The sequence below is a fragment of the Kogia breviceps genome, chromosome 10 (genome assembly GCF_026419965.1).
Source record: "Kogia breviceps isolate mKogBre1 chromosome 10, mKogBre1 haplotype 1, whole genome shotgun sequence".
NCBI lineage: Eukaryota > Metazoa > Chordata > Mammalia > Artiodactyla > Physeteridae > Kogia > Kogia breviceps.
Genome location: NC_081319.1, coordinates 64,880,925 through 64,908,496, shown reverse-complemented (window position 1 = coordinate 64,908,496; position 27,572 = coordinate 64,880,925). Strand labels below are relative to the sequence as shown.

At 39.1% G+C, this 27,572-nt stretch overlaps 1 protein-coding gene across 39 annotated transcripts in view; it reads right to left on the bottom strand.

Annotated features, from left to right (window-relative positions):
- Nucleotides 1–14,477: 14,477 nt before the first annotated feature.
- Nucleotides 14,478–27,572, bottom strand: part of DST (dystonin) — a 503,614-nt gene continuing 490,519 nt past the window's right edge. For 26 of the 39 annotated variants that reach the window (XM_059077098.2, XM_067005926.1, XM_067005901.1 and 23 more), the window contains 9 exons: nt 26,190–26,344; nt 25,944–26,018; nt 25,033–25,050; nt 22,169–22,286; nt 21,197–21,268; nt 20,066–20,265; nt 19,516–19,626; nt 16,309–16,432; nt 14,478–15,502 (listed from right to left, as the gene is read on the bottom strand). In XM_059077098.2, the coding sequence (XP_058933081.1) occupies nt 15,240–15,502; nt 16,309–16,432; nt 19,516–19,626; nt 20,066–20,265; nt 21,197–21,268; nt 22,169–22,286; nt 25,033–25,050; nt 25,944–26,018; nt 26,190–26,344 (1,136 nt within the window). In that variant the 3' untranslated portion in view covers nt 14,478–15,239. The remainder of the gene's footprint in view (nt 15,503–16,308; nt 16,433–19,515; nt 19,627–20,065; nt 20,266–21,196; nt 21,269–22,168; nt 22,287–25,032; nt 25,051–25,943; nt 26,019–26,189; nt 26,345–27,572) is intronic. The other 13 variants (XM_067005928.1, XM_059077097.2, XM_067005899.1 and 10 more) reach the window with 3 other exon arrangements.

The window sequence follows — 27,572 nt, the reverse complement described above, 5'->3', positions numbered from 1 at the left end:
CTGGTGGCACAGTGGATAAGAATCCACCTGCCAGTGCAGGGGAGACTGGCTTGAGCCCTGGTACGGGAAGATCCCACATGCTGCAGAGCAAGTAAGCCCATGAGCCACAACTACAGAGCCTGTGCTCTAGAGAGTGTGAGCCACAACAACTGAGTTCATGAGCCACAACTACTGAAGCCCATGTGCCTAGAGCTGATGCTCTGCAACAAGAGAAGACACCACAAGGAAGAGTAGCCCCCACTCACCGCAACTAGAGAAAGCCCACATGCAGCAATGAAGACCCAATGCAGCCAAAAATAAATAAAATTAAATCTTTAAAAAAAAACTAACATGATTTGAAATATATTTGATAGAATCAAGGTAAGTGCCTTGGACAACCTTATAAAGCCCTGTAGTCAAACTAACCAAAAATGAAGCAGGAAAAATGTACATCCTTCCTTGTATACTTTTATTAAAACTTTTTTGGTTAGGTCACATTATATTCCACATCTAAAATAAATTTTTGAAAACACTACACCATGACATAGTCAGTGAAGAGTTCCAACATTTATCCACATATATTACCAATGAACTTAAGCAAAAAGTAGAATACTCAAAAGTTTAATTTGCGTTAAGTCATTCAGAATACCTATCTGAGAGCAAGAGGAATCAGGACTCTTTGATAGCTAACTGATGAAGCCACTTCACCAGCGAACTCATGACACATCTTTTGATGGTCAGAGAGAAAATAGTGTTAAATATTAGCTGCCTCAAAGCAGACCGTCTTACTCAGTGAACCAATTTTAAAAGGTCACTAAGTGTTTGGAAGGAGATAATTTGATGAGACATGAAATAATGGAAAATTAATCTAGTTATGGAACCCAAGACATTTCCAACACTCCAAAGAAAAGTCTAAAACTATCTCAAGGTGAAGCTTGCACCTCTGGAAAATACAGATATGGTGTGGTTCCCAAGAGCTCATGACCATGCCTTCCTTATGAAGTCACCATCTTAGGAGCGCAGAGGCCGTGGTGTAATGGTGAGGTGTAGTGGGATGATTACTGGTCTCGGCAGGAAAATATTTATCTACTGGGTCATTTTTAGCTGTGTGAGCCTGGAGAAATAACAGCCTCTCTAGCTTTGTTTAAATTATCCGGAAAATTCAAATAGTACTATCTACTATTTCAGTGACTGGTTGGGAACCTCATATAAGATATATATTCATGTGAAGAGCTTTATTTTATTTTTTTTAAACATCTTTATTTGAGTATAACTGTTTTACAATAGTGTGTTAGTTTCTCCTTTACAACAAAGTGAATCAGTTATACATATACATATGTTCCCATATCTCTTCCCTCTTGCGTCACCCTCCCTCCCACCCTCCCTATCCCACCCCTCTAGGTGGTCACAAAGCACAGAGGTGAACTCCCTGTGCTATGTGCAGCTTCCCACTAGCTATCTAATTTACATTTGGTAGTGTGTATATGTCCCTGCCACTCTTTCACATCGTCACAGCTTACCCTTCCCCCCCCATATCCTCAAGTCCATGCTCTAGTAGGTCTGTGTTTTATTCCTGTCCTACCACTAATCTCTTCATGACTTTTTTTTTTTTTTTTTAGATTCCATATATATGTGTTAGCATACGGTATTTGTTTTTATCCTTCTGACTTACTTCACTCTGTATGACAGACTCCAGTTCTATCCACCTCATTACAAATAACTCAGTTTCATTTCTTTTTATGGCTGAGTAATATTCCATTGTGTATATTTGCCACATCTTCTTTATCCATTCATCTGTTGATGGACACGTAGGTTGCTTCCATGTCCTGGCTATCATAAATAGAGCTGCAATAAACATTTTGGTACATGACTCTTTTTGAATTATGGTTTTCTCAGGGTATATGCCCAGTAGTGGGATTGCTGGGTCATGTGGTAGTTCTATTTGTAGTTTTTTAAGGAACCTCCATACTGTTCTCCATAGTGGCTGTATCATTTTACATTCCCACCAGCAGGCAAGAGTGTTCCCTTTTCTCCACACCCTCTCCAGCATTTATTGTTTCTAGAGTTTTTGATGATGGCCAATCTGACCGGTGTGAGATGATATCTCATTGTAGTTTTGATTTGCATTTCTCTAATGATTAATGATGTTGAGCATTCTTTCATGTGTTTGTTGGCAATCTGTATATCTTCTTTGGAGAAATGTCTATTTAATTCTTCTGCCCATTTTTGGATTGGGTTGTTTGTTTTTTTGTTATTGAGCTGCATGAGTTGCTTATAAATTTTGGAGATTAATCCTTTGTCAGTTGCTTCATTTGCAAATATTTTCTCCCATTCTGAGGGTTGTCTTTTGGTCTTGTTTATGGTATCCTTTGCTGTGCAGAAGCTTTTAAGTTTCATTGGATCCCATTTGTTTATTTTTGTTTTTATTTCCATTTCTCTAGGAGGTGGGTCAAAAAGGATCTTGCTGTGATTTATGTCATAGAGTGTTCTGCCTATGTTTTCCTCTAAGACTCTGATAGTGTCTGGCCTTACATTTAGGTCTTTAATCCATTTTGAGTTTATTTTTGTGTATGGTGTTAGGGAGTGTTCTAATTTCATACTTCTACAGGTAGCTGTCCAGTTTTCCCAGAACCACTTATTGAAGAGGCTATCTTTTCTCCACTGTGTTTCCTTCCCTCCTTTATCAAAGATAAGGTGACCATATGTGTGTGGGTTTATCTCTGGGCTTACTATCCTGTTCCATTGATCTATATTTCTGTTTTTGTGCCAGTACCATACTGTCTTGATTACTGTGGCCTTGTAGTATAGTCTGAAGTCAAGGAGCCTGATTCCTCCAGCTCCATTTTTCGTTCTCAAGATTGCTTTGGCTATTCGGGGTCTTTTGTGTTTCCATACAAATTGTGAAATTCTTTGTTCTAGTTCTGTAAAAAATGCCAGTGGTAATTTCATAGGGATTGCATTGAATCTGTAGATTGCTTTGGGTAATAGAGTCATTTTCACAATGTTGATTCTTCCAATCCAAGAACATGGTATATTTCTCCACCTATTTGTATCATCTTTAATTTCTTTCATCAGTGTCTTATAGTTTTCTGCATACAAGTCTTTTATCTCCTTTGAAGAGCTTTATAAACCAAAACTGACTTTAAAAAATCAATCTGGGCGTAATCAAGTACCTAAAAAAGCAGAAGGTTACCCAGGAGAAAGAATTCTAAATTAATCCATGATCAGATATGGCGTTGTAAAGTTTATGCTTTATATCTCAAGACATTGCTTCAAACTGATTCTGTTCCCCCGAATTCACTTGTCAGTTCTCAAGCAGGTATTTTGTGACTCAGTTGGTGACCAGATCCCATGTCCACTGACTGGTTACTTTTGAAACAAACTTTTCTGCACTAGAAATTAAAAACATAACCATGTACATTTTTCTACCTACTTAATCCTTCTTTCAGAAATGTAGTTTTTATAGTAATACATTTTTAAGTCATGCCCACAGCCACATCTAATAGGCATATATCAACAAACCATTTTCCTGAGATTTCTGTCTTCTTGAAAAGCCAAGCACACACTTCAGCCTCATTGGAGCTTTGAAGCACAACCAATCCCAGCTGCAATGCAGGCCCTTCCACACTCCCCCACCCTATGAGGTGACTATTATTGCTTTCTTCATGGAGATTTAACTACAAGCACAATAGGAACAGCTAAGACTAATTTTTAATGAAATGCTGAGGCCACCAAAATTCACATTCTTGCAACCCTTAGACAATGCCCCCAAATATGTCCCTCTTGGTCATACATCTTTTCCTGTGCTCTCAGCCCTAATGCTCTAGCCTTCCATCAACCTGATCCAAACTCCTATCCACAGTGTGCCTTCCTCCCAAACCCTTTTCTCTGGGTACCCTAAAACTTGATTCCATCCTGCCCCCCTCTGTTTCTTCCCACTGCTTCAATCCCTTGCTCTTCCCATTGAGCCTGACTGAAAAAACTCCAGCTCCTAACTCTTTTTTTTTTTTTTTTAAGAAAGTCTTATCAATTTTCTCAAAAAAAATTTGCTGGAATTTGGCTTGAGATTATATTAGATTTGCAGATTAATCAGAGGATAATTGACATCTTAACAACATTAACTCTTCTGATCCATAAATATAGCATCTCTCCACTTTTTGTTTTACATTTTTCTCAATGTTTTGTAGTTTGTGTACAATTTTTGTACGTTTTGTTAAATGTATCCCTAAGTACTTTGTTTTTTTGCTATTATAATTTGTATTGTCTTTCAGCTTCCAACAGCTACTATTAGTATGTAGAAATACAACTATTTTTTTCTTATTTGCTTTATATACAGGGACTTTGCTAAAGTCACCTGTCACTTTTTTGTAAATTCCATAGGATAGTCTATGTGGACAATCTTGTCACCTGAGAATTAAAATAATTTCATTCCTCTTTGCCAATCTATATATCTTTTATTCTTTTAATACCCTTTTGTACTGGACTTAGCTTCCAGTAAGATGTCGAATGGGAGTGGTGAGAAAGAACATCTTTGTCATGACCTTAGAGGGAAAGCAATCAATCTTTCACCATTAAATATAATGTTAGCTGTTCTTTATCAGGTTGAGAAAGTTCTTTTCCACTCCTGGTTTGCTGAAACGTTTGTTCTTATGAGTGATCTTTGAAGATTGTCAAATGGTTTTTCTGCATCTGTTGAGGTTATCATACAATTTTTCTTGTTTTTTAGTTGGTTAATATAGTGAAAAAAAGTGCTTAGTTTTCTGATGTTAGTCCAACCTTACTTTCCTGGGATAAACTCTATTTGGTCATTGTATTAGTCTTCTAGGACTGGCATAACAGAATAGCACAGACTGGATGGTTTAAAGAACAGAAATTTATTTCCTCACATTTTGAGGCTATAGTCCAAGATCAAGATGCTAGTAGGGTTGGTTTCTGGTGAAACCTCTCCTCCTGGCTTGCAGATGGTCCTTCTTGCTGAATCCTCATATGGTCTCTCCTCTGTGTATGTGCAGAGAGAGAGAGAGAGAGAGAGAGAGAGAGAGAGAGAGAGAGAGAGAGATCTTTCATGTCTCTAGGGACCCATCTTTGTGATATCATTTAACCTTAGTTATCTCTTTAAAGGCCTTATCTCCAACTACAGTTACATTGGGGGTTAGGGCTTCAACCTATGAATTTGGGGGGGAGGTGACACAATTCAGTCCATAACCGTCATGATGTATTTTTCTTATATACTGCTGTATTTAATTTGCTAATTTTTAAAGGATTGTTGTGTCTACATTCATAAGCAGTACTGAAAGTTTTCTTTTCTTTTTTTTTTTTTTCTTTTTTTTTTTGTGGTACACGGGCCTCTCACTGTTGTGGCCTCTCCCATTGCGGAGCACAGGCTCCCGACGCACAGGCTCAGCGGCCATGGCTCATGGGCCCAGCCGCTCCGCGGCATGTGGGATCTTCCCGGACCCCGGCACGAACCCGTGTCTCCTGCATTGGCAGGCGGATTCTCAACCACTGCGCCACCAGGGAAGCCCTTTCTTTTCTTATAATGCCTTTGACTTTCGTATCAAGGTGATGCCTCATAGAATGAATCATGAAGTGTTTCTTCCTTTTCTGTTTTCTAGAAGGATTTTTGTAAATTTTTTTTTTTTTCCTTAAATGCTAGAATTCACCAAAGAATACAACTGGTACTGGAGTTTTCTTTTGGGTAAAGTTTTTTTTAAATTGAAGTATAATTGATTTGCAATATCATGTTTCACGTGTACAGTACAGGGATTCAGTTTTATATCTACATAGATCTATATCTATATATACTTTTTTAGATTCTTCTCCCTCATAGGTTATTACAAAATATTGAGTAGAGTTCTCTGTGCTATATAGTAGGTACTAGTTGGTTATCTATTTTATATATAGACATGTGTATATGTTAATACCAACTTCTTATTTTATTCCTCCCCTCCCTCTTCCCCTTTGGTAACCAAAATTTTGTTTTCTATTCTGTGAGTCTCTTTCTGTTTTGGAAATAAGTTCATTTGTATTTTTTTTATTTTTTAGATTCCACATATAAGGGATATCATATGAGATTTGTCTTACTCTTTATGGCTTACTTCACTTAGTGTGATAATCTCTAGGTCCAACCATGTTTCTACAAATGGCATTATTTCATCATTTTTTTATGGCTGAGTAGTATTCCACTGTATATATGTACCACATCTTCCCTACCTATTCATCTGTCGACAGACACTTAGATTGCTTCCATGTCTTGGCTATTGTACATAGTGCTGCAATGAAAAATGGGGTGCATGTATCCTTTCAAATTATGGCTTTCTCTGGATACATGTCCTGGAGTGGGATTGCAAGATCATATGGTAGCTCTATATTTAGTTTTTAAAGGATACTCTATACTGTTATCCATAGTAGCTCTACCAATTTACATTCCTACTAACAGCATAGGAGGGTTCCTTTTTCTCCACACCCTCTCCAGCATTTATTATTTGTGGCCATTTTGATGATGGGCATTCTGACTGGTGTGAGGTGATACCTCATTGTAGTTTTGATTTGCATTTCTCTAATAATTAGTGATGTTGAGCATTTTCTCATGTGCCTGTTGGCCATCTGTGTGTCTTCTTTGGAGAAATGTCTATATAGACATTCTGCCCATTGTTTTATTGGGTTGGTTTTTCTGTTTTTTCATTTTGATATTGAACTACATGAGCTGTTTAGGTATTTTGGAAATTAATCCCTTGTCGCTTGCGTCGTTTGTAAATATTTTCTCCCATTCTGTAGGTTTTCTTTTCTTTTTTATGGTTTGCTTTGCTGTGCAAAAGATTTTAAGTTTAATTAGGTCTCATTTGTTTATCTTTGTTTTTGTTTCCATTACTCTGGGGGATGGATCCAAAAAGATATTGCTGCGATTTGTGTCAAAGAGTGTTTGCCGGGCTTCCCTGGTGGCACGGTCGTTAAGAATCTGCCTTCCAATGCAGGGGACATGGGTTCGAGCCCTGGTCTGGGAAGATCCCACATGCTGCAGAGCAACTAAGCCCATGCACCACAACTACTGAGCCTGCGTGCTGCAACTACTGAAGCCCGCATGCCTAGAACTCATGCTCTGCAAAGAGAAGCCACTGCAATGAGAAGCCCATGCACCACAACGAAGAGTAGCCCCTGCTCACCACAACTAGAGAAAGCCTGTGCACAGCAACAAAGACCCAATGCAGCCAAAAATAAATAAATAATTTATTTTTAAAAAAGAAGGTGGAAGAGAACTCTGCACCTTCCTTATTAGCAAAAAAATAAAAATAAAGAGTGTTTGCCTATGTTTTCCTCTAGGAGTTTTATAGTATCAGGTTTACATTTAAATCTTTACTCCAATTTGAGTTTATTTTTGTGTATTATGTTAGAGAATATTCTAATTTCATTCTTTTACATGTAGCTGTCCAGTTTTCCCAGCGCACACTTTATGAAGAGACTGTCTTTGCTCCATTGTATATTATTGCCTCCTTTGTTGTAGATTAATTGACCATAGGTATGTTGGTTCATTTCTGAGCTTTCTATCCTCTTCCATTAATCTATATTTCTGTTTTTGTGCCAGTACTATACTGTTTTGATTACTGTAGCTTTGCAGTATAGTCTGAAGTCAGGGAGCCTGATTCCTCCAGCTCTGTTTTTCTTTCTCAAGATTGCTTTGGCTATACGAGGTCTTTTGAGTTTCCATATAAATCTAAAACTTTTTTATTCTAGTTCTGTGAAAAAATGTCATTGGTAATTTGATAGAGATTGCATTGAATCTATAGATTGCCTTGGATAGTATAGTCATTTTGACAGTATTGATTCGAACAATCCAAGAACACAATATATCTTTCCATCTGTTTGTATCACATTTGATTTCTTTCATCAGCATTTTATAGTGTGCGGAGTACAGATTTTTTGCCTCCTTAGGTAGGTACAGATTTTTTGCCTCCTAGGCATTTTATTCTTTTTGATGAAATGGTAAATGAGATTGTTTCCTTAATTTCTCTTTCTGATCTTTTGTTTTTATTGTATAGAATTTGCAAGAGATTTGTGTATTAATTTTGTATCCTGCAACTTTACCAAATTCATTGATGAGTTCTAGTAGTTTTCTGGTAGTGTCTTTAGGATTTTCTATAAATAGTATCATGTCATCTGCAGACAGTGACAGTTTTACTTCTTCTTTTCCAATTTGCGTTCCTTTTATTTCTTTTTCTTCTCTGATTGCTGTGGCTAGGACTTCCATAACTATGTTGAATAAAAGTGGTGTGAGTAGACAGTCTTGTCCTGTTCCTGATCTTAAAGGAAATGCTTTCACCTTTTCACCATTGAGTATAATGTAAGCTGTGGGTTTGTAGTATATGGCCTTTATAATGTCGAGTATGTTCTCTCTATGCCCACTTTCTGGAGAGTTTTTATCATAAATGTATGTCAAATTTTATCAAAAGCTTTTTCTGCATCTACTGAGATGATCATATGGTTTGTATACTTCAATTTGTTATTGTGGTGTAGCACATTGATTGATGTATGGATATTGAAAAATCTTTGCATCCCTGGGATAAATCCCACTTGATCATGGTGTATGATCCTTTTCATGTATTGTTGGGTTTGGCTTGCCAGTATTTTATTGAGGATTTTTGAGTCTATGTTCATCAGTGTTATCGGCCTGTAATTTTCTTTTTTTGTGGTATCTTTGTCTGGTTTTGGTATCAGGGTAATGGCAGCCTTTTAGAAAGAGTATGGAAGTGTTCCTTTTGCAATTTTTTGGAATAGTTTCAGAAAGATGTGTTAACTCTTTTCTAAATGTTTGATAGAGTATATAGGGTCTTGTTTTTGTATCCATTTAGCCAGTCTGTCTTTTGTTTGCAGCATTTAATCCATTTACATTTAAGGTAATTATTGATACATATGTTCTTATTGCCATATTAATTGTTTTGGATTTGTTTTTTAGATCTTTTTTCTTCCTTTTCACTTTTGGTCTCTTGTGATTTGATGATTATCATTAGTGTTGTGTTTGGATTCCTTTTTATTTTTTGTGTGTATATCTATTATAGATTTTTGGTTTGCAGTTACCATGAGGTTTTGGTATAGCAACCTATATGTATATGACTGTTTTAATTTATTCATCTATTTAAAAAAAATTTATTTATTTTTGGCTGCATTGGGTCTTGGTTGCTGCGCATGGGCTTTCTCTAGTTGCGGCGAGCGGGGGCTACTCTTCATTGTGGTGCATGGGCTTCTCATTGCTGTATCTTCTCTTGTTGCACAGCACGGGCTCTAGGCATGCGGGCTTCAGTAGTTGTGGTGCATGGGCTCAGTCGTTGTAGCTCACGGGCTCTAGAGCGCAGGCTCAGTAGTTGTGGTGCATGGGTTTAGTTGCTCTGCAGCATGTGGGATCTTCCCAGACCAGGGCTTGAACCCATGTCCCCTGCATTGGCAGGCAGATTCTTAACCACTGCACCACCAGGGAAGCCCCCTAACTTGCTCATCTCTTAATTTCAAATGCATTTCAAATATCCTGCATTTGTACTCTCAAAATTACTGGTTTTGATTTGTGTGTGGATGATTTCCCACCTTTACTGTATGTTTGCCTTTACCAGTGAGCTTTCCCATTTTGTAATTTCCTTGTTTCTAGTTGTGGCCTTTTCTTTTCTGCCTGGAGAAGTTCCTTTAGCATTTCTTGTAAAGCTGGTTTGGTGGTGCTGAATTCTTTCAGTTCTTGCTTATCTGTAAACCTCTTGATTTCAGCTCTTAACTTTCAGTTAACCTTCTTCCCCCTCTGTTCCTACACCCAGCTGCACTCTGTAGGTCAGGGTAACTACAGACCCCTGGTCTCAGCTATTTCAAACCTTTTCGGCTCAACTCAAACACCATAACCTATGACCTTTTCCTTAACTCCAGGCAGGACACCCTGGCTTCTAATTTGCTGAGAGAAATAAGTCATTGCAGTTAGGTAATGTAACCCCCTTAACTTCTCTTTTTCCATCTTTTTTTTTCCCTTCCAGTTTTATTGTGATATAACTGATATACAGAACTGTGTAAGTTTAAAGAGTATCTCTTTTCCCACCTTAACCACCCTTTCTTTTGGTCCTTCATTATTGAAAAGCCTGTCCCTCCCCATCGGACCAATTCCTCCAGCCTGACATCTGGAGAAGACATTGAAAGTGAGGTGATAAACAGGTGGTCCTGTAGCAGCACAAGTGAGAGGTAACAAGGGCCAGAACTAAGTTCAAATTTTCAGAGAACACCTAAGCAGGGAGATAATCACATATAACTGCTGGCACAGGTATGTGTGTTCTCACATAACTGGGAGCAGAGGAGAAAGAAAGAAATAATGTCGAACAGTGATCTCTAAGCTCAGATGTGGCATGAAAACAAGATGTGTTTATATTTACATTTCACCTAAGAGGAGGGGGAGGAAATCAACCTCCATGGACATACTACAAACCAACAGTAACATGTGCCCTATGGTGGCACCCACAGCATCCTCTGTGTCTGTGTCCCCAGGTGATGGGAGGACACAGTGGTTCTCACAGCATGTGTGGTAGACTGCACTTTATCTGTGTCAAGCTGGGTAAATGAACAGATTTTATCATCTCTTTAACAAAACAATCTTTACAAAATGTGGCTTAAACGGATCCCTGCAAATAAACTATGGATTTAAGACACTTATAATGCAAGAAACAAAGAAGAAAAAAGTAGAGAAGACACTCCTAGAACAAGCCCCCCCAGCCACATCATGAGTTAAACCAGGGAGGGTCTCATCAGATTTGACAAGATTTGGACCAAAAACTTGTCAAGACTATTTGAAATAAGTATATATTCCTACACCAATGTTGTTAAGTGTAAACCTGACACTAAGATTATATTGAACCTTGAGAAATTAGCTAATGATAATACATGCAAAAAATATCTGATAAACACATTGGAAGTGTTTGCTCAGAAAATTCTTATTGCTGGAAATATGCTGTCAAAGAAGTAGGGAACCCACTGGCAGAGAAGATAAGGCTGTGGCAACTGAAATTCCTGGTCTTTGCCCTGGGGCAAAAGTCACTCTTTTAGGGGGAGGAACTTTTAAAAGAATATTTTATCTGAGGATAACTTTTGAAAACTTTTAATCTCTTTTTATTCTCATCTCCTATGCAGTCTTTAATTTCAAATAATGGGGAACAATAAAAGTGTGGGTAAATGAATATGAAATTCCTTTGAACACATTTTGCTTTGCATGCTTTTTTTTAACATCTTTATTGAATAGAGTGTAATTGCTTTACAATGGTGTGTTAGTTTCTGCTGTATAACAAAGTGAATCATATATATATATATACATATATATCTCCCCATATCTCCTCCCTCTTGCATCTTCCTCCCACCCTCCCTATCCACCTCTCTAGGTGGACACAAAGCATGGAGCTGATCTCCCTGTGCTATGTGGCTGCTTCCCACTAGCTATTTTACATTTGGTAGTGTGTATATGTCCATGCCACTCTCTCACTTCATCCCAGCTTACCCTTCCCCCTCCCCGTGTCCTCAAGTCCATTCTCTATGTCAGCGTCTTTAATCCTGTCCTGCCCCTACGTTCTTCAGAACCTTTTTTTTTAAGATTCCATATATATGTGTTAGCATACAGTATTTGTTTTTCTCTTTCTGACTTACTTCACTCTATCCTGTTCTTTTGATCTATATTTATGTTTTTGAGCCAGTACCGTACTGTCTTGATTACTGTAGCTTTGTAGTATAGTCTGAAGTCAGGGTGCCTTGCATGTGTTAAGTGCCTTGCATGTGTTAATTTAGCACATAGGAAGCAGAAGCCAGAAAGACTCCGTATATTTGCTGTCATTTATCCTAACTAGATATTCAACATCTCCATTGCACCAAAATTATATGAAGTCAGCCAAAGTTGTACAGTTGGGCAGGGTAGGTCAGATATTTTACAATGTCATACGACTCATCTATGACTCTATTCACATCCAAGTAGATTTTGGTGACCTTGATCAAGTTAACCCCTAACAAGAGTCAAGGAAACCTAGTTACTAAAGTACTAAGAGACAAGTTTAGTGTCCTTGCCTTCTTCATGGGCCCCCAGAGGTAAGTTCCTGGCCAGGTGGCCACCTCATGAGACACACACAGTAGATTGGGCACTTGCAAACGTACAGTTGGCGCTATCAGGTCACTTGTTTGATGAAAAAGCACAAGCATTTCAAGCCATGTTGTCCAAAAAGGAGTAAATGACTACCTCATCCCCATTTCCCTTGTTGCAAATACGTGAAGCAAGTTTAAAAAATGATCAAAAAGGAAACAACATTCTTTCTCTGCCTCTCTGCTTTTTCATTGTTTTACGGGTCAAACCCCAGCAGCCAACAGGGCACTTCCAAGCCCCTCCACCCTTATTTGCCATAAAAGGAACCAGATCTGAGATTTGTCCAGGCCCATCCCCTTCTGCACTTGTTTTTTCATGAGAATTAGTAGTTTTTATTTTTAAGACAAAAAAATCGACTCCATGATTCTGCTGTCTTAACGCTTAAGAACAGTTCAATTAATTAAACAAGGAGGCCCTTAGACCCAAGTGGCTCTAATGCCTCAAGGGCCTAGAAACAAAAACCAAAATCTAGTTCTGTAAATGCCTCGAGGTTACGAAATCAAAGCCTAAGGACAGCCAATCACAGTCAACTGGGCTCTAAGTGACAGCCATTCAATAATTTCCTGGCTCTGCCTCTGCTTTTTCTCCTGTTGGTCGACTCCTAACCACTTCTGATTTGGTGCTGCCTGATTGGAACTGGTTTTTGCTCAAGTAAACTCTTAAAATTCTTTAATAAAAATTTTAATTTAAGAATAGTTGATTTACAGTGTTGTGTTAATTTCTGCTATAGAGCAAAGTGATTCTGTTTTATATATACATTTTCATATTCTTTTCCATTATGGTTTATCACAGGATATTATATATAGTTCCCTGTGCTGTACAGAACCTTGTTTATCCACCATATATATAATAGTTTGCATCAGTTAATCCCATCCTCCCCTCCTGTTTGGCAACCACAGGGTCTGTTGTCCACGTCTGTGATAGATCTCCTAAAAATTCTTAATATGCCTCAATTTATCTTCTAACAGAACCAATCTTTAAGATTTTTAGCGTTGCGATTCATTCCAATGTCATGTTTTTAAAATAAAAAGTAGGAAAGAAAACAAGAGAAAGAAAGACAAAAAGAAAAGAGAAGGAACCTGTGTGTAGCAAAGAGGAGGGAAACTTACAGGAGGACCTCAAAAGTCAGCCCGAGGCTCTGGGAAACAAACATTCAAGAGGAAACAAATACCAGGCATCAAAGTGTGAAAAGCTCCCCAGGAGGGCAATTGCTTGTAGCTGGAAACAGTTCCTTAGGACTCTTGAAGTATCTTTCACCACTTCCTACTACAAAAGGCAAATTCCCTAGCTCTTTATCAGGGGCAGCATTCAAATGAACCCAGATAAAATTATTCCCTTAAATTTGTCTTTGAAGTGGAAATGTGATCCTGTGCAATGCACCAAAGGAGTAAGGGCAATTTCAACTGCCTTCTCAGATGACGTGTTTACAGTCAAATGCATGAATTACAGCAAATGATCCAGTAGGTTAGAATCGCCCTTCCCATCAAAGGCATGCACTTGAGACCCATGCTTTGAGAAAGGAGTCACTTAAAAGCGGCACCTAATTTCTGTCTCCGGAGACTCCAGGCCCTTCAATTCAACGCTGGCCTCCATGAAAAAGACCATGCGGGGAAAACACGTGACTATCTTAACTAACTCCTGAACCCAAATGCCACCAATGCCATGCGCTGAAATGAATTTACAAAGTCACGGGGAAAATTGTGACCGGTTATACCCAAAGGAACCATCTACCATCCTTCTTATTATATTTGATGGCATTTTTATATTTAAGAAAATTTTATCATTTGATTTTTAAATGTACACAGGAGGGAATGTAACTACATTACCCTGTCATACATCCCCTGGTTTCAGTTCATGTTTTTTAAGTGATTTATTTATTAGCTTTTCCCCCTTGAATATAAGAGCGCTTCAGTGTCACCCATAGAGGCTGGCACATGGTTGGTACATATTAAAAATATTTATAGAATGGTTAATGTTATTTTATCATTTATTATGTATTATATCCCTATGTTTTTTGTCCCCCAAACTTAGCCTGTCACACTGTTAGTAAAGAGAGATCGTCCATATAAGCTTTATTTAAAACAAACAGAAATTCACTTTAAATAATCAGGTATGCCATATGTTCAAGTGAATGTTTTATTAAATGCATACTAATATCTTCCTATAGTATGTGAGTATACATAATAAATTAAAAGGTATATATTTATTAAATATAGATATCATACCAGAACATGATTACTTCAGATGAGAAAATCAAAATAAACCCATTTTTAAGTCTCGTTTGGTCACTCCAAATGGATATTTGCTCATAAAAAAATACACTGACTTTTTTCCCTGGGGAAAAAAATTAATTCCATAGCAATGTAGTTAAGGGACATGTTTTATTTCATAGCTTTTCTGCAAGCAAACTTGCTTTGATACAAAATGAGTTCAATGGTACAGGTGCTACTGTCCACTCAAGCAAAAGAAAACCTCACATTTACATGAATGCACTTTATGATGATATTCTTACAGGATAAGAGGGCTCACGTCCAGGACGCCTCTGGCCTCAGGGGAAGCCATGGCACAGAAATGCGCAAGAGTCTGGGAATCTCAGAGCATGGGCAGGTGCAGAAAGGAACTTTCTGTGAGTTCTCCGTCAGGTACAAGGTTAAGAACTGCAGCGGGTGTGTTCGTCTTTTTGCCCCCCCCCATCTTGCAGTTTACACTTAGATCGTCTCGGAATAGATCGCTGTGGGTGTCTTTTGGCTTTTCAGAGTTTCCAGAGAAGCAAGAAGGTGTCATGAGGTATCCTTCATGTTAGCTCCCAGTGGAGGGCTGGCTGTCGGGAAGTCGTGGACTTACCTGCAGGTATAGTGATCTCAGGTGTGCTCCACACGCTCCGTGCAGAAACGTTAGTGCCTATCAAACTCTCTCCCCCCTCACGGAGGATGTGACTCAAACCCCAGACTATCTGACCCAAATTATACAGATAAAAGAAAAAGACAAATACACAAATAAGGCCATCTGCAGAACTTTAAACTCACCTCTTGCATTATTTCACAATAGTCTCTACATCATATGTTACATCTTTCAGACTTAAATAGTAAAGGCTTTAGGAAGGACCGTGGTAGAACCAACTGCACTATCTCTTGGAGGACTTGTCCAATTTGCTGGCAGGTGATTTCCTCTGGGGTGTGGGGATTTTGGAAGGCTTGGCTGCGGACGGCCGAGAATCGGCTCGGGGCGTAGGCCTGTGTGTTTGGGGGACAGTCTCCACGTCGGAGCACACGGACTGGATTTCCGAGATGTCAAAGTCTGATGCATCGCTGCCTCGGCGGCTGCTGGCCCGGCTACCAGCTTTGCTGCCAGCTCGGCTTCCTGGTCGGCTGTGGGTCTTCTTGGGATCTGCGGAGAGAGGGCAGAGATGATGGGTCACCCTTCCTACTGCATCCAGCTGCCACCGATTCTTGAAACTCAGTGCCACATTTAATCTCAGCCAGTTTGCTTGACACCCAGTAGGTGCTCAAGAAATACATGTTGATTTCATGGCCTTGCTCCCACTCTAAGTAGATGAAATATACAAAAAGCTCAATTTACAATCAAAAAGCAGGTTGGGGGCTGCCCCACTTAAAATGGAATTCCATTTACTACACACAGACGTAAGGAATAGATATAACACTTGAGATTGTGTTTTCCAAAGTTTGGCAGGTGTAACCCAGGGACGTGTGCAGTACAAACGCACAGCACAAGCTTCATGTTTGAGTTTTGCCTAGGAAAATAATTCGAAGCACAAAGGAATTGAAGACAAAAGACTTGAAAGTTTAAAGAAGCTTCAGGCTTGCTGTGCTTGGGATCCCTCGGGGTCAGGGCCAGTGCAGCTGGGTTTTTCCAACCACCCCAAACAGAACCCAGTGCAATTTCCAAGCAGCAGAGGAGGCCAGACTTTCGGTCGGAAGGAGTAGATCCTGCCACAGTTTTTCTTCGACTCCACAGTCACTCTCTCATCTTTCTCTGGTACTTTCCAAAAGGGATGTTTGAGTCCCTTATGCCCATGGCTCACTGATCCCCTACCTTTGATGGAGGACTGGGACCACTTGTCATTTCAGAAAAATACAGTAGCATTGATTCGTCTTCCCCGATTAGGAAGAAATGGGATTTTCATATTCAGATCACACCGCAAAGCCACGAGAGAAGAAACGCAGCAAACTCACCAGCAAACTGTGTCCGCACTCGGGAGGCTGCGGTTGTGATCAAGCCACTGTCCTCCCCGGAGTGGAAGCCTTTCCCTGATAAATATCCCGGAAGTCGAAGCTTGCTTCCTTGTATCGGCGTCCCCTGTGTTGAATCAGGGAAAAGACATTTCAGATATTGCTCCTGTCCCGTGATTCTCCACTGACACCACTTCAAAGACGGGTGGGAACCCTCCACTAGACACTCAGGAGATGAGGCGGCATGGGGTTCTCACTTGCTTTTCTCCACTAATTTCTTATTCTCTCCCTAAATTCAGAGGGACCCCTCTAAAGAAAATGAATTCATGTTGGAGAGAAAACACAAAAGTGGAGATTCCCTGAAGAAACAAAGACAAACTCTGAGTACGTTAGTATTATTTCAGATTGTCAGTGAATTATCACACAGTTGAGAGGGTAGAGCCAAAAAGATGATGGTGACTGCATGGTCCCGGGAGAAGACTGGCCTCTAAACAATCATGCTTGGATTCTCTGCTGCCTGCAAGGTTTTTAGGGAATTAGACAGAAATAAACAAACAGAAATCGAACAGGAAGAAAATAAGGAATGCCTAGACAGGCACCATTTGAACAAACATAACTGCCAAAAAGAAAAAAAAAAAAGCGACATTCTATAACTTGGTAAGATGTCACTTCCTCTCTTGGCTCCGTCACTGTCTACGGTCCTTACAAGACACCTAGGCAATGTTTGGGGATGATTCTCTTAAAATTCTTACAGAAGTTTGCAGAGAATGTCTAAAGTAATCACAACTATGACATTTTATTCTAAATCTAAAATCATTCACTTTTTCTGGATCACTACAACATTTTGGAAATTCTCCCAAAGTTAAAAACAAAAACAAAAACAAATCTGGGAAGTATAAAGACATCATATTCCTCAATGAACTCACAGGGAGCTGTTTGGAGGAAACAGAGCTAAACAATTACATATGCTTTTTGAAAAATTAATTTTCCTTTATTAAATAGTTTTAAATATTTAATAATAAAGCATATGTAAGACCTTTGGATATATCAGGGTTGCAATTTATTAATATTAATGATATTCATAATTCATTTACATATGTAGTCTCTACATACATTTAAGTATAGAATTTATATAGAATTCATATACATATAATACTTGGGACTTCCCTGGTGGTCCAGTGGTTAACAGTCTGCACTCCCATGGTAGGGGGCAGGGGTTCGATCCCTGGTGGGGGAACTAAGATCCTGCCTGTTACTCAGAGCGGCCAAAAAAAAAGGATGCTTAAGCATTCAAAATACTCACACAAGTCTAAGCACAATTAATCCTCACACTTACCCACTCACTTTTTCACAATCGTGAAAGAGGAGGGCCCGAAGAGGGCAGTAATTTGCCCGAACTCTGACAGCTCTGCTCCAGTTAAATTCCTAACTCAGAATCGCAACCCGGGAGAGACTGAGGACTCACAGGTGACTTGAGGACTCACTCAAGATGACAGTTCATTACCATGAAGGACCAAGAGCATTCTTTTCAGACCCCTTGATATTCTGATTTTATAGTCACAAACCTATCCCGTGGCTCTTAAAGACCCTTCCACAGAAGGATACTGTTGTTTTGCCTCATGAGGCTATTTGAAATGAAACCTAGCTTTGTATTAGCCAAAATAATAGACTTAAATTTGGGGGGAGGGGGTTTCCACTTTGCAAAAACTTTGAACTAACAGAGTAGCACAGCCCGAAATATTTAAAGCAAACATGTCACTTTAGGTTCCTTCAACTGCTCTCAGTTTTGGCTACAACAGGTCCATCAGAAGCGACAGACGCCTCAGACATAACATACGATACTAACATCACTCACTTGAGGGAAGGGGGAGAAATGAGGGGCTGGGGGAAGAGGAAGAGTTGTGGAATGGGTGTCTGCCCCAACTCTATACCACCATCCGCAATTTCCATTTCCATCATTTCAATCGGAGTCAGGAGGGCAATGACATTTTCTCTGCCTACCTCTCATTATGTGTGAGGATTACATAACAGATAAGAGTTTTGAAGAGCATAAAAGGCTTTTGAGAGGTACTAAATTAGGTTTACCCAGGCGTCCTTGCCTTTAATATGAAATGCCTCCTTGGTTTCATTAACAGTTCTTTAGGGATTTTTCTCCCTTCCTTATTGTGATTCTAATCAAATATGTGATTTATTTGGTGACTATGTTGATCATTTTACAGAGAACTTTCTTTAAAAGACGTATGGCTGACTTCCAATTGAATATAAATGATCTAATATGTAAGTTAATCTCGGCAAATTTTATATCACCTAAATATCTTATCCCCATATAGCATGTCATTTAAAAAAGTGAGAGGGTCCTGAAAAAAATCATTAAGTCTAATAAAGATACATACCTTTTGAGAATGACAGATAACGTTTTGCCTATCCGAGCCCCAACTAAAAGGCTTGGGTCTCATCCACCCAGTGTTCTTGGGCAGAAATAAATATACCAGACAGCCAGAAGGACCTTGCCCAGAGAGAACAGTCAGTCCACTTTCTTTTTTTTTTTTTTTTTTGCGGTACGCGGGCCTCTCACTGTTGTGGCCTCTCCCGTTGCGGAGCACAGGCTCCGGACGCGCAGGCTCAGCGGCCATGGCTCACGGGCCCAGCCGCTCCACGGCATGTGGGATCTTCCCGGAGCGGAGCACGAACTCGTGTCCCCTGCATCGGCAGGCGGACTCGCAACCACTGCGCCACCAGGGAAGCACCACATTCTTTCAATTTAAGTGATTCTCTTGCAAATGATACTGTCTCTCACTCTCACCTAAAAAGGGTTACAGCATTTCTTGCCCAAATTATGTCTCGAAGCAAAAGCATACCATCAGCTTGAAAAGAAACCTGACTTAGGTCTGGGTATAATCTCCTGTATGTCACTCTCCCAGGGGAGAAAAGCAAAATTAAGTATGAGAAAGAGAACAAAAAACCCAAAAAAGGCTGAGAGCCTGCAGAGGTGACTAGGTTAGGCTGACGCCCTTCGAGGAGCTACAAACTGTCTTTTGTGTTCACCCCTTACTCTCACGTTCCTAGGGTTGAGACTAATTATATAGAAGTCTGTAAAAAGACGACGTATTATCAAAAGTACATTTATTAAGGGTGAGGTGCAGCAGTGTTAGTAGGTGATCATTTCAGTTAAAGGCGGCTGTTAGGCTGGAATCTGGGGCCTTACAATACCTCTGGAGATGACATGGGGAAGTCTGAGCACTCAGCTGGTTTACAAGGAGTTGACACCTTGCTGTTTGTCAACCAGGGTTTACCATAATTGCGTGTTAAAGGATGGAGAATCTGTATGGAACAATGGCAAATCAAACGTAAAGGATGGCAGATAAAAAAACAAAGCCACGGAAAGAGAGATTCACAGCCATTCATTTCACAGTAAGAATGATCATCATTAAAAACAAATAGAAAAGGTCTGATGGCAAATCATACACACCAAAAACACGAATGAGGCTTTAAAAAGAAAAACCAATCTGAAAGGTAACCAAAGCCCCTAAATAGATCGTCTTCATACGGGCCACAGGGCAAGAGCGCGCGTGCGCGCGCCCGCACACACATGCACACGCACGCACACACACACATTTTTAATTCTTCATCTTCCATATTGTGAGAAGGAACACATTTGGAGAAAGCTGGTCCTACAAATTCTAGGGACCCCCCCCCCCACAAACATTCAAAAGCATACTCTATAGACAGTGAGCGCAGAGGAAGAGGAAACGAGTCCTACCTTGGGTGTGCTGGTGGCAGGGACCTGCGGGGAGGCCGCCTGGCCAGCCTGGCTGGACACGGATGTGGACCGGTTGGGCGAGGCTCCCCGGGATGAGGGCCTCGATCTCCGGCCCCGGGGTCGGAAAGCAGCCATTCCCTGACTGGCTCCATCCGCCAAGATGAACTTCTCCCTTAGCTCCATGTTCGTCCTTCCTTTAGCTGGATGACAGAACACACAAGGCACACAAACGAAAGGAAGGAAAAAGAAAGAGGGGCTCAGTCGGGTGCGGGGGGAGGGAAAAACTGCCACCTGGCGCCACAGACCACGTGGAGGGTTGCAAGAACACCTTTTTGCCATGCCAACTCCAACTCAGCATCACAAAAAGTCAAATGCATTCCTTTACAATGCATTCCTTTCGGATACAGGCCAGTTGGGGAAAGAAAAAAAAAAAAGTGTGTTTATTCTAACACTAGACACCAGCCGAGAGTAACCACTATTAAAGAGAGAGTCAGCATGAAAATGACAAGCTCATGCTCAAATATTGTTAATCCACCCACTACTGATGCCTGCAGGGTTTCACTCTGCCATCCCCACCCTGAGGGGACAAGCCAGGGAGGCCGGGACTGTGTCTTTTGTATGTACTACTGAGGTCAGGAAATTGCCAGTCTTTCATCATCGGGATTAATTGGACAATTACACAGAATGAGAGATGGGTTGTTAATCATGATGACGACACAGAAACTTTCAGGTTTTGCACTTTCAATGAGGCGGCTGGTATTTTTATTTTATGCCTTAAAAACTTGGTTTTACAGCATGCAAAATAACAAACAGCAGACCCCAGGATCCGTGAGGTCATCCGTGATGCAACACTCACACCAACACACGTGCACTCGGAGAAGGCGCCGCCAGAACCCCGTGTGCAGGGTGTTAGCCTGTGTTTGATCACTTACACAACCCCTACATTTGCAACACCCGAAGAGTGTTGAAAGTCCAGAATTTCAATTTGGAAGCACCAGCTCAGTTGGATGTGAGTTAAGCCATACGCGATGGATGAAGCGTGTTATTTTAAAACAAAACGATTAAAGCAAGAATGTCAAAGTAGGAAAGAGGAGAGGTCAGAGGGGAGAGGCAAAGAGAGGGGTCGCCAACCTATAGTAGGCTGAGTAGTAGTAATTGAAGAGTTTGATTCCGAACGTAACATTTTACTCCCATGATGATGAACTAGAAGAAATGACACAGGATACCAATCACATTCAAGAAAACTGTTAGCAGGAGAGAAACAAAGTACAGTAGTTGATTATGCAAAGGTTGCTCAGATCAGGCCTTTAGCGCACAATTTAGGAGAAAAGTGGCACTGGGAAGGAAAACACTCAAAGGTCTGACTCAGGATGAAAAATGTATTTGGAAGACTTCGCCCCAGTTGAGCTAACTTTTCCTAGGCTACCCCACAGAACACTCTGCATTCTCAATTCTTTGTTTCGTAAATGGAGCTGCATTACCTTCAGCTGCATTATTTCCAAAATATAGAAGGAAGGCCTGCTGACTGGCTGCTGGGAACGCACTCCCAGATACCTGAGAGCTATGGTATATTATGTGTGTATACTGTTAAGGCTCTAATCTGTAACTTCAAAATTCAGAGTCAGATTAGCAGTTCATTATTTAAAAAATTTTTTCAATACTGCTTTCCTCGCCTCCCCCTAATTTCACAAAAACTTCCACTTTTAAACTTCTACTGTACGGTATCTTCAATCTTCGTCGCTCAATTTTCTTTCCCCTTACTTTGCTACTTAATGACAGAGGAAATCCTTCCTCTGATTGGTAGAACTGCTCATTTTGAAACCTGCAGATGGGAACGCCTCATAAAGGAAAATCCATTCTAGTGTTTCCTGCCTCCCAGTCTCCTAGTTATCCAGGAGAAGTAAAAAAAAAAAAAAAACGATGAGAGGAACACGGTTTACACAATTGCCACAAGTTCTTTGAGAACTTCAGGCTGACAGACCCATGTGAAACATTCCTTATTGTAATAAATGACCAAAATTAGCCCCACTGTGTTTTTGATGCTGGAAAATAATACAAGATCGATATACTTTCGTGCTGTTATTATCTTAAGTGTCTCCTTACCCCTGCAAGGATCATTTTTCACTAAGAACTCATCCAGGGCCATCCATCCACCTCCAACACGAACCATCACAGTACTTCGCAGGATTCGGACAAGCCGGAGTTGCTGGGAGTCTCCAAACTGGGAAGAGGAAGAAAGAAGACCCTCTAATTGTCAAGAGGAAATCTCAAAGGATGAGGTGCGATCTGCGTAAGCAACCAACTCTAACTTCTTGTTTAGTTCGCAGCGATTAGTAAAATCTCAGAGAAAGGGGTTTATCATGATCTGCGTTAGACGGCTGCATGCTGATTTAGCCCAAAGGAAATAGTGTGGAAAAAGATAACAAAGGTTATCACATGTAATATTGAAGCTTTCTTCTAAAAATGATTTTTCTCTCTTATGACGGAAACAACATTAGTAAGGCAGTAATGGAAAATGTTTCTAGAGATTAAACACAGCCATGAAAATAAGCACTGGCCCACTAGCCCAGGGCTTCCAGGAGGTAAGATGATTCTAAAGAAAATTTAATAAACTCTGATTCTTCTTCATGAAAACTTCCTCTTACACCTGAAACTGTTTTCCACTGAACTCCGTGTGAGAAATCTTTATAAACTCATTCTGTTTTCTGTGAACAGTTCTGACTTAGAGAGATAAAGTAGTAAATGATCATGACTAATAAAAATTTCACAGTTAAATAAAACTTCTGCATCACTAATGATCTGGTAGGCTAATTTGTTAAAGGCTGGACTCATGTGCCATTTTTAGATTACTGTAATGTTAGAACAGTCACTGACACATTAGGAACGATACTGCTTTCAAATCTAAAAGGCTTTTCTTTAAAGCTCTATATACCAAAATTGCTGACACTGAGAAGCACTTGTCTTTTTCTTGCCCTTTCAGTGGCTCTCCAGTCATCTACACTACAGATTCTGCAGGTCTTGAATAGACGTCTAGACTACAGGTAGTTTCTGTTCATAAGGTTTATTTATTACGAAAGCCCATGAGAAATGATTTTATACTTTTAAATCATTTCTAATCAGCTTGTGTCCAACTTACAAAAACCACCAGACTGAATTTCATGGTTGCCAACCTGGTGGATACCATAGCAAAATGAATAGTCAAGTAGACATAAATAGCTTCTTTTTAAGGTAGGTAACATATAATTGTGACTATTTGTCTGGGCTCATGATGGATAAACAGAAAACGTGAAGTAGAAACAATTTGCTGCTTTTCATAAATTTTAACACTGAGTTTCAGGAAGAGAACACTAGGACAAAGCCAACCATTCCAGACCCTGAAACTCAGAAAGGACCTGGAAAGCATGTAAAATGCACCAGTGGGACTCAGGCGTTTACATCAAACCTTTTCACATCACTTTTTCTAAAATGGTTTTTAAGCCTTGAGATTTCAACTATCCTGTAGTTGAACCTGCTCTAGAAATGTAAATTAAAATTTAAAAATCAAAATGCATATTTATTTTGTTAGAAAAAATTTGGTGCTGCTAATAAGCAAAGGGAAAGGAGGGGATTTAAAGAAAATTACCCTTAAGGAACCAGATAATTAGACGATACGCTTTTGTTCCAAGACTATGTTCAAAACAAGTTTTAAGGATATAAATATTTATTTATTTATATATCATATAAAGAATATAAAAATATTTTATAGAGATATTTCAATTACTTCCATTATAATAAACATGAATGATTTTAAATTTTATTTTAAGAAGGCATTCTCTGACAACTACCATTGTCTTTAGAATTTCCGTAATTTTCTCAACAGCTAAACTGTGAGACCAAAAAAAAACCCTAATGTTGTTCTTTGTGCTGTGAATTAAACCTTTTGAAATATTTCATCCTTTCCATAAACAAAAGATGCTACCCCAATTACTAACTCAGAAAACAACAAGAACGGAAAAGTAACTTTTTATGGAAACTAATGGAAGTTTTCAAAACATCTATTCAAAATAACTGAAAATTTTTATTTGAAAAAACTGTTTGCTTGCAATAAATGGGGAGAATAGGTAATTTGAAACTTAATATGGCTTAGAAACTGAGAGGCAGAATAATAGCTAATAGGATATGGTCAGGTACTATAAATAGCATGGTTCTTTCCAAAAGCACAGAGTAAAAAACTCTCCTTGTTTAAATCAAAATCTGATTTCTCTTGTCTTCAGTTCTAAAATTCTGATCATGATGCAGTGCCCTGGACAATTTCTCTTGACTTAAATGTGAGGTCAAAATGGCATAAAGTATGACTAAGATTTCGTGTAAGTTATAAGAGAAACATTTCCTCAAAAGGAATGACATCATTTAAAACCTCCAGAGTTAAAGTTTCTGCCCAGGATGCAAAGCCCTAAATTAATGAATTTGATTTAGGGACAACAGCTGCTTTGGAGAGATCACGTCACCGTGGCCAAGTGCCATGGTGACCTCTCCCCTGTGCTGTTTTCCCAGGTCACTGGCTGGATGCTGGCCCTTTGCTAGCTACCTTATACCAGAGCATACAGCTTCAATGGCCAAACACCAATGAGGCCACACAGAGGTGTGTGGACAATCAACTTTGTGTTGCAATGAATACTTGTCTACGATAGATGAGAATAGTATTATTAAAGACAGGAACTGAAAATTGCACTTGTAACACTGTACCCAGCCCAGCTACAGTTGATTATCTGGTTTGCTTAAAGGTAATCTCCTCATTTGAGACACAAGGCAAAAAGGAGTCCTGGATCAAGGACACTTATAGCGTATACAGAAACACCACGCCAACCAACAATGTAGTAGCTAGGGGGACAGCATGGGAAAGATTGGCCAGGGCAAGCTTTAATGACTATGAATTAAAGTTAAAAAAAATTATTGGGAACTTGAGAATACATTCCACTGGTTTATACCTGATTTCCCAGGAAGAACTGATAAAAAATGAAAAATGGAAGAAAGACATAATTAGTTCAACAGGAAACTTTCTATATGACTAGAACATACACACACACACACACACACACACACACACACACGCTCACACTTTGGGTTTCTGGATATAGTATCTAGTTTAGAGATGTGCAGGAACCCATTTTTCTCAACTTCAAACCAAATAATCAGAAATTTTTCTTTGCAAATTTTTGTGAAAGTCTTTGGGTTTCGAATTTAAGTTAAAAATTCAAATATGTAGATGAATATTTTTCAGCGTGGAAATATAAAAGCAAAATGAATAATGTTTCATTTACAGGTAATATACTGTAGGAGGGAAACTGCACACTTCCTATCTAGCTACTACAAATAAGAGATGTTCCAAAAAAAGAGAAAAAAGATAGAGAAAGAGTGACAAAGTCACAAGGGTCTTCAAGTAATTGTTTTAAAGAAGGTGAACTGAGTTACTGAGATTTAAATGTTTTAAAATTTCTGCATCAGTGGAAAACACTACACTACCTCTTTCTCACATTTACAAAAATGTGTAAACATTTTAACTTCATTTCCTGGCTTGGAAAAGCTTTGTTACTGAAAATATGACAACTTACCTCTAATCACAATAAAATATAAAGTAATTCGAAGCAACCTAAATATATGAGATGAATTTTTCTGTGACTATTTTTCTCCTTGAATGGATGTATCATACATGTCAGAGATATATCCTAATATACAAAATGCAAGCTATCTTTATATCATTAAAAATGACGAAAGTTGGAATTTCATATACCATTATATTTGATAGAAGGTAAATAACTGGCATTTCTGGGAAACAATGCAGACCAAGTTTTTAATTTTCATCCTTTGAAAGAACTACACAGCTGTTTTGAAAACTTACCCTGTATTTGTTATCTCCAATCTGTTCAACTTGAAATCGTTTCGCACATTTGCACTTAGCTACCTGCCTTGTCACCTGCCAGAAGCAATGATAAAACAGTCACTTTCACATTAATATTATACCGTGGCATCCTTAAAACCTGTACGCAACAACTAAACATGGAAATAAAACAACTGCATGAATTGTACACAGTATCTGGGCAGAACACACAGTGCTTGTTCTACCCGGTGGAAAGGTAATGAGTACCTCATCTTCAATTTTGTCAGCATCAGTGATAGGTTTGTATGCATCTTTATTTGGGTGAAGGGCGGCTACAAATTCATAGTAGTCGATATATCCATCGCCGTCTCTGTCAAAGATGTCTGCAACTGCACTCATCTCCAGACGACTGGTAGGGAACTCTAACATTTTCAAAACAATGGTAAGTAGTGCTATTGAGGAATAACTGACAAAACTGTAAGATATTTAAAGTGTAATCGTAATAATTTGATACACGTACACATTGTGGAGGTATTCCCCCCATCTAGTTAATTAACACATCCATCACCTCACATATTGATCTCTTACTCTTTGGGGTTTTTTTGGGGGTGAGAATGAGTTTTACTCTCTCCGCTAATTCCAATTATACAATATGGTGTTATCAACCACAGTCACCATGTTGTACATTAGATACTCATACCTTATTCATCTTATTGCTGAAAATCTGTACCCTTGTACCAGCCTCTCCCTATTTCCTCCACTTCCCAGCCCCTGGCAATTATTTTTCAACTATCTCTGTTGAGTTTCACTTTTGGTTTAGATTCCACGTATGAGGGATAATTAAGATATTCTCAGTATATGTCATACTCTAGTCGCAATGAAAGTTGGTAAGAACTGCTACTTACAATAAAATTTTACAAAAAGATTTACGTCTTAAAGAAAAAATAAGTAGCATTAACTTGTTAATTCTGCTGTAAGACATTCTCGATCGCACATTTTAATTGTAGTGTGGCCAGTTAAATGATCAGGATGATCAAGTATATTACAATCCTTAAAAAACAAAAAACAACAACAAAAAAACCTGATTTACATCACACAAGCACAACCACTACATATGTGGCCTAAATTTACCTTTAACTACTATTAAGATGAATCTTACGAAATGGCTGTTTTTCTAGGCTAAAACCTGTTTAATATCAGCAAATTTCATATGGTTCAAGTACCACTTTACTTAAGGAATAATTTACATTAAATTTACTTTAAGAGTGCTTCTAGTAACATCTGCCAGAGAAATCACATACATGTGATCAAAATAATCTATCAAACAAGAAGGGGGCACATACCTTAAGAATTTTTATAGCCTTCTAATTTCCTACTAATGACAATATTAGATCAGAATGTGAACTAAAATGAAAAAGAGAGGGACTGACTTGGATTTATTGATTTCCCATTTTATGCCAGGCAACACAATCTAAGAATTAAGTATTATTAACCTGATTACACTAAATAGGGACACAGCTCCAGTGGAGAAAAGGAGTTTATCTGTGGTGACACAATTAGTTAAATGTGCCTGACTTCAAAGCCATAAATTTTAACTAAGGACAGGTTTTTTGTTTTTTTGTTTTTTTTTTTGAGGGCAATGACTTCACA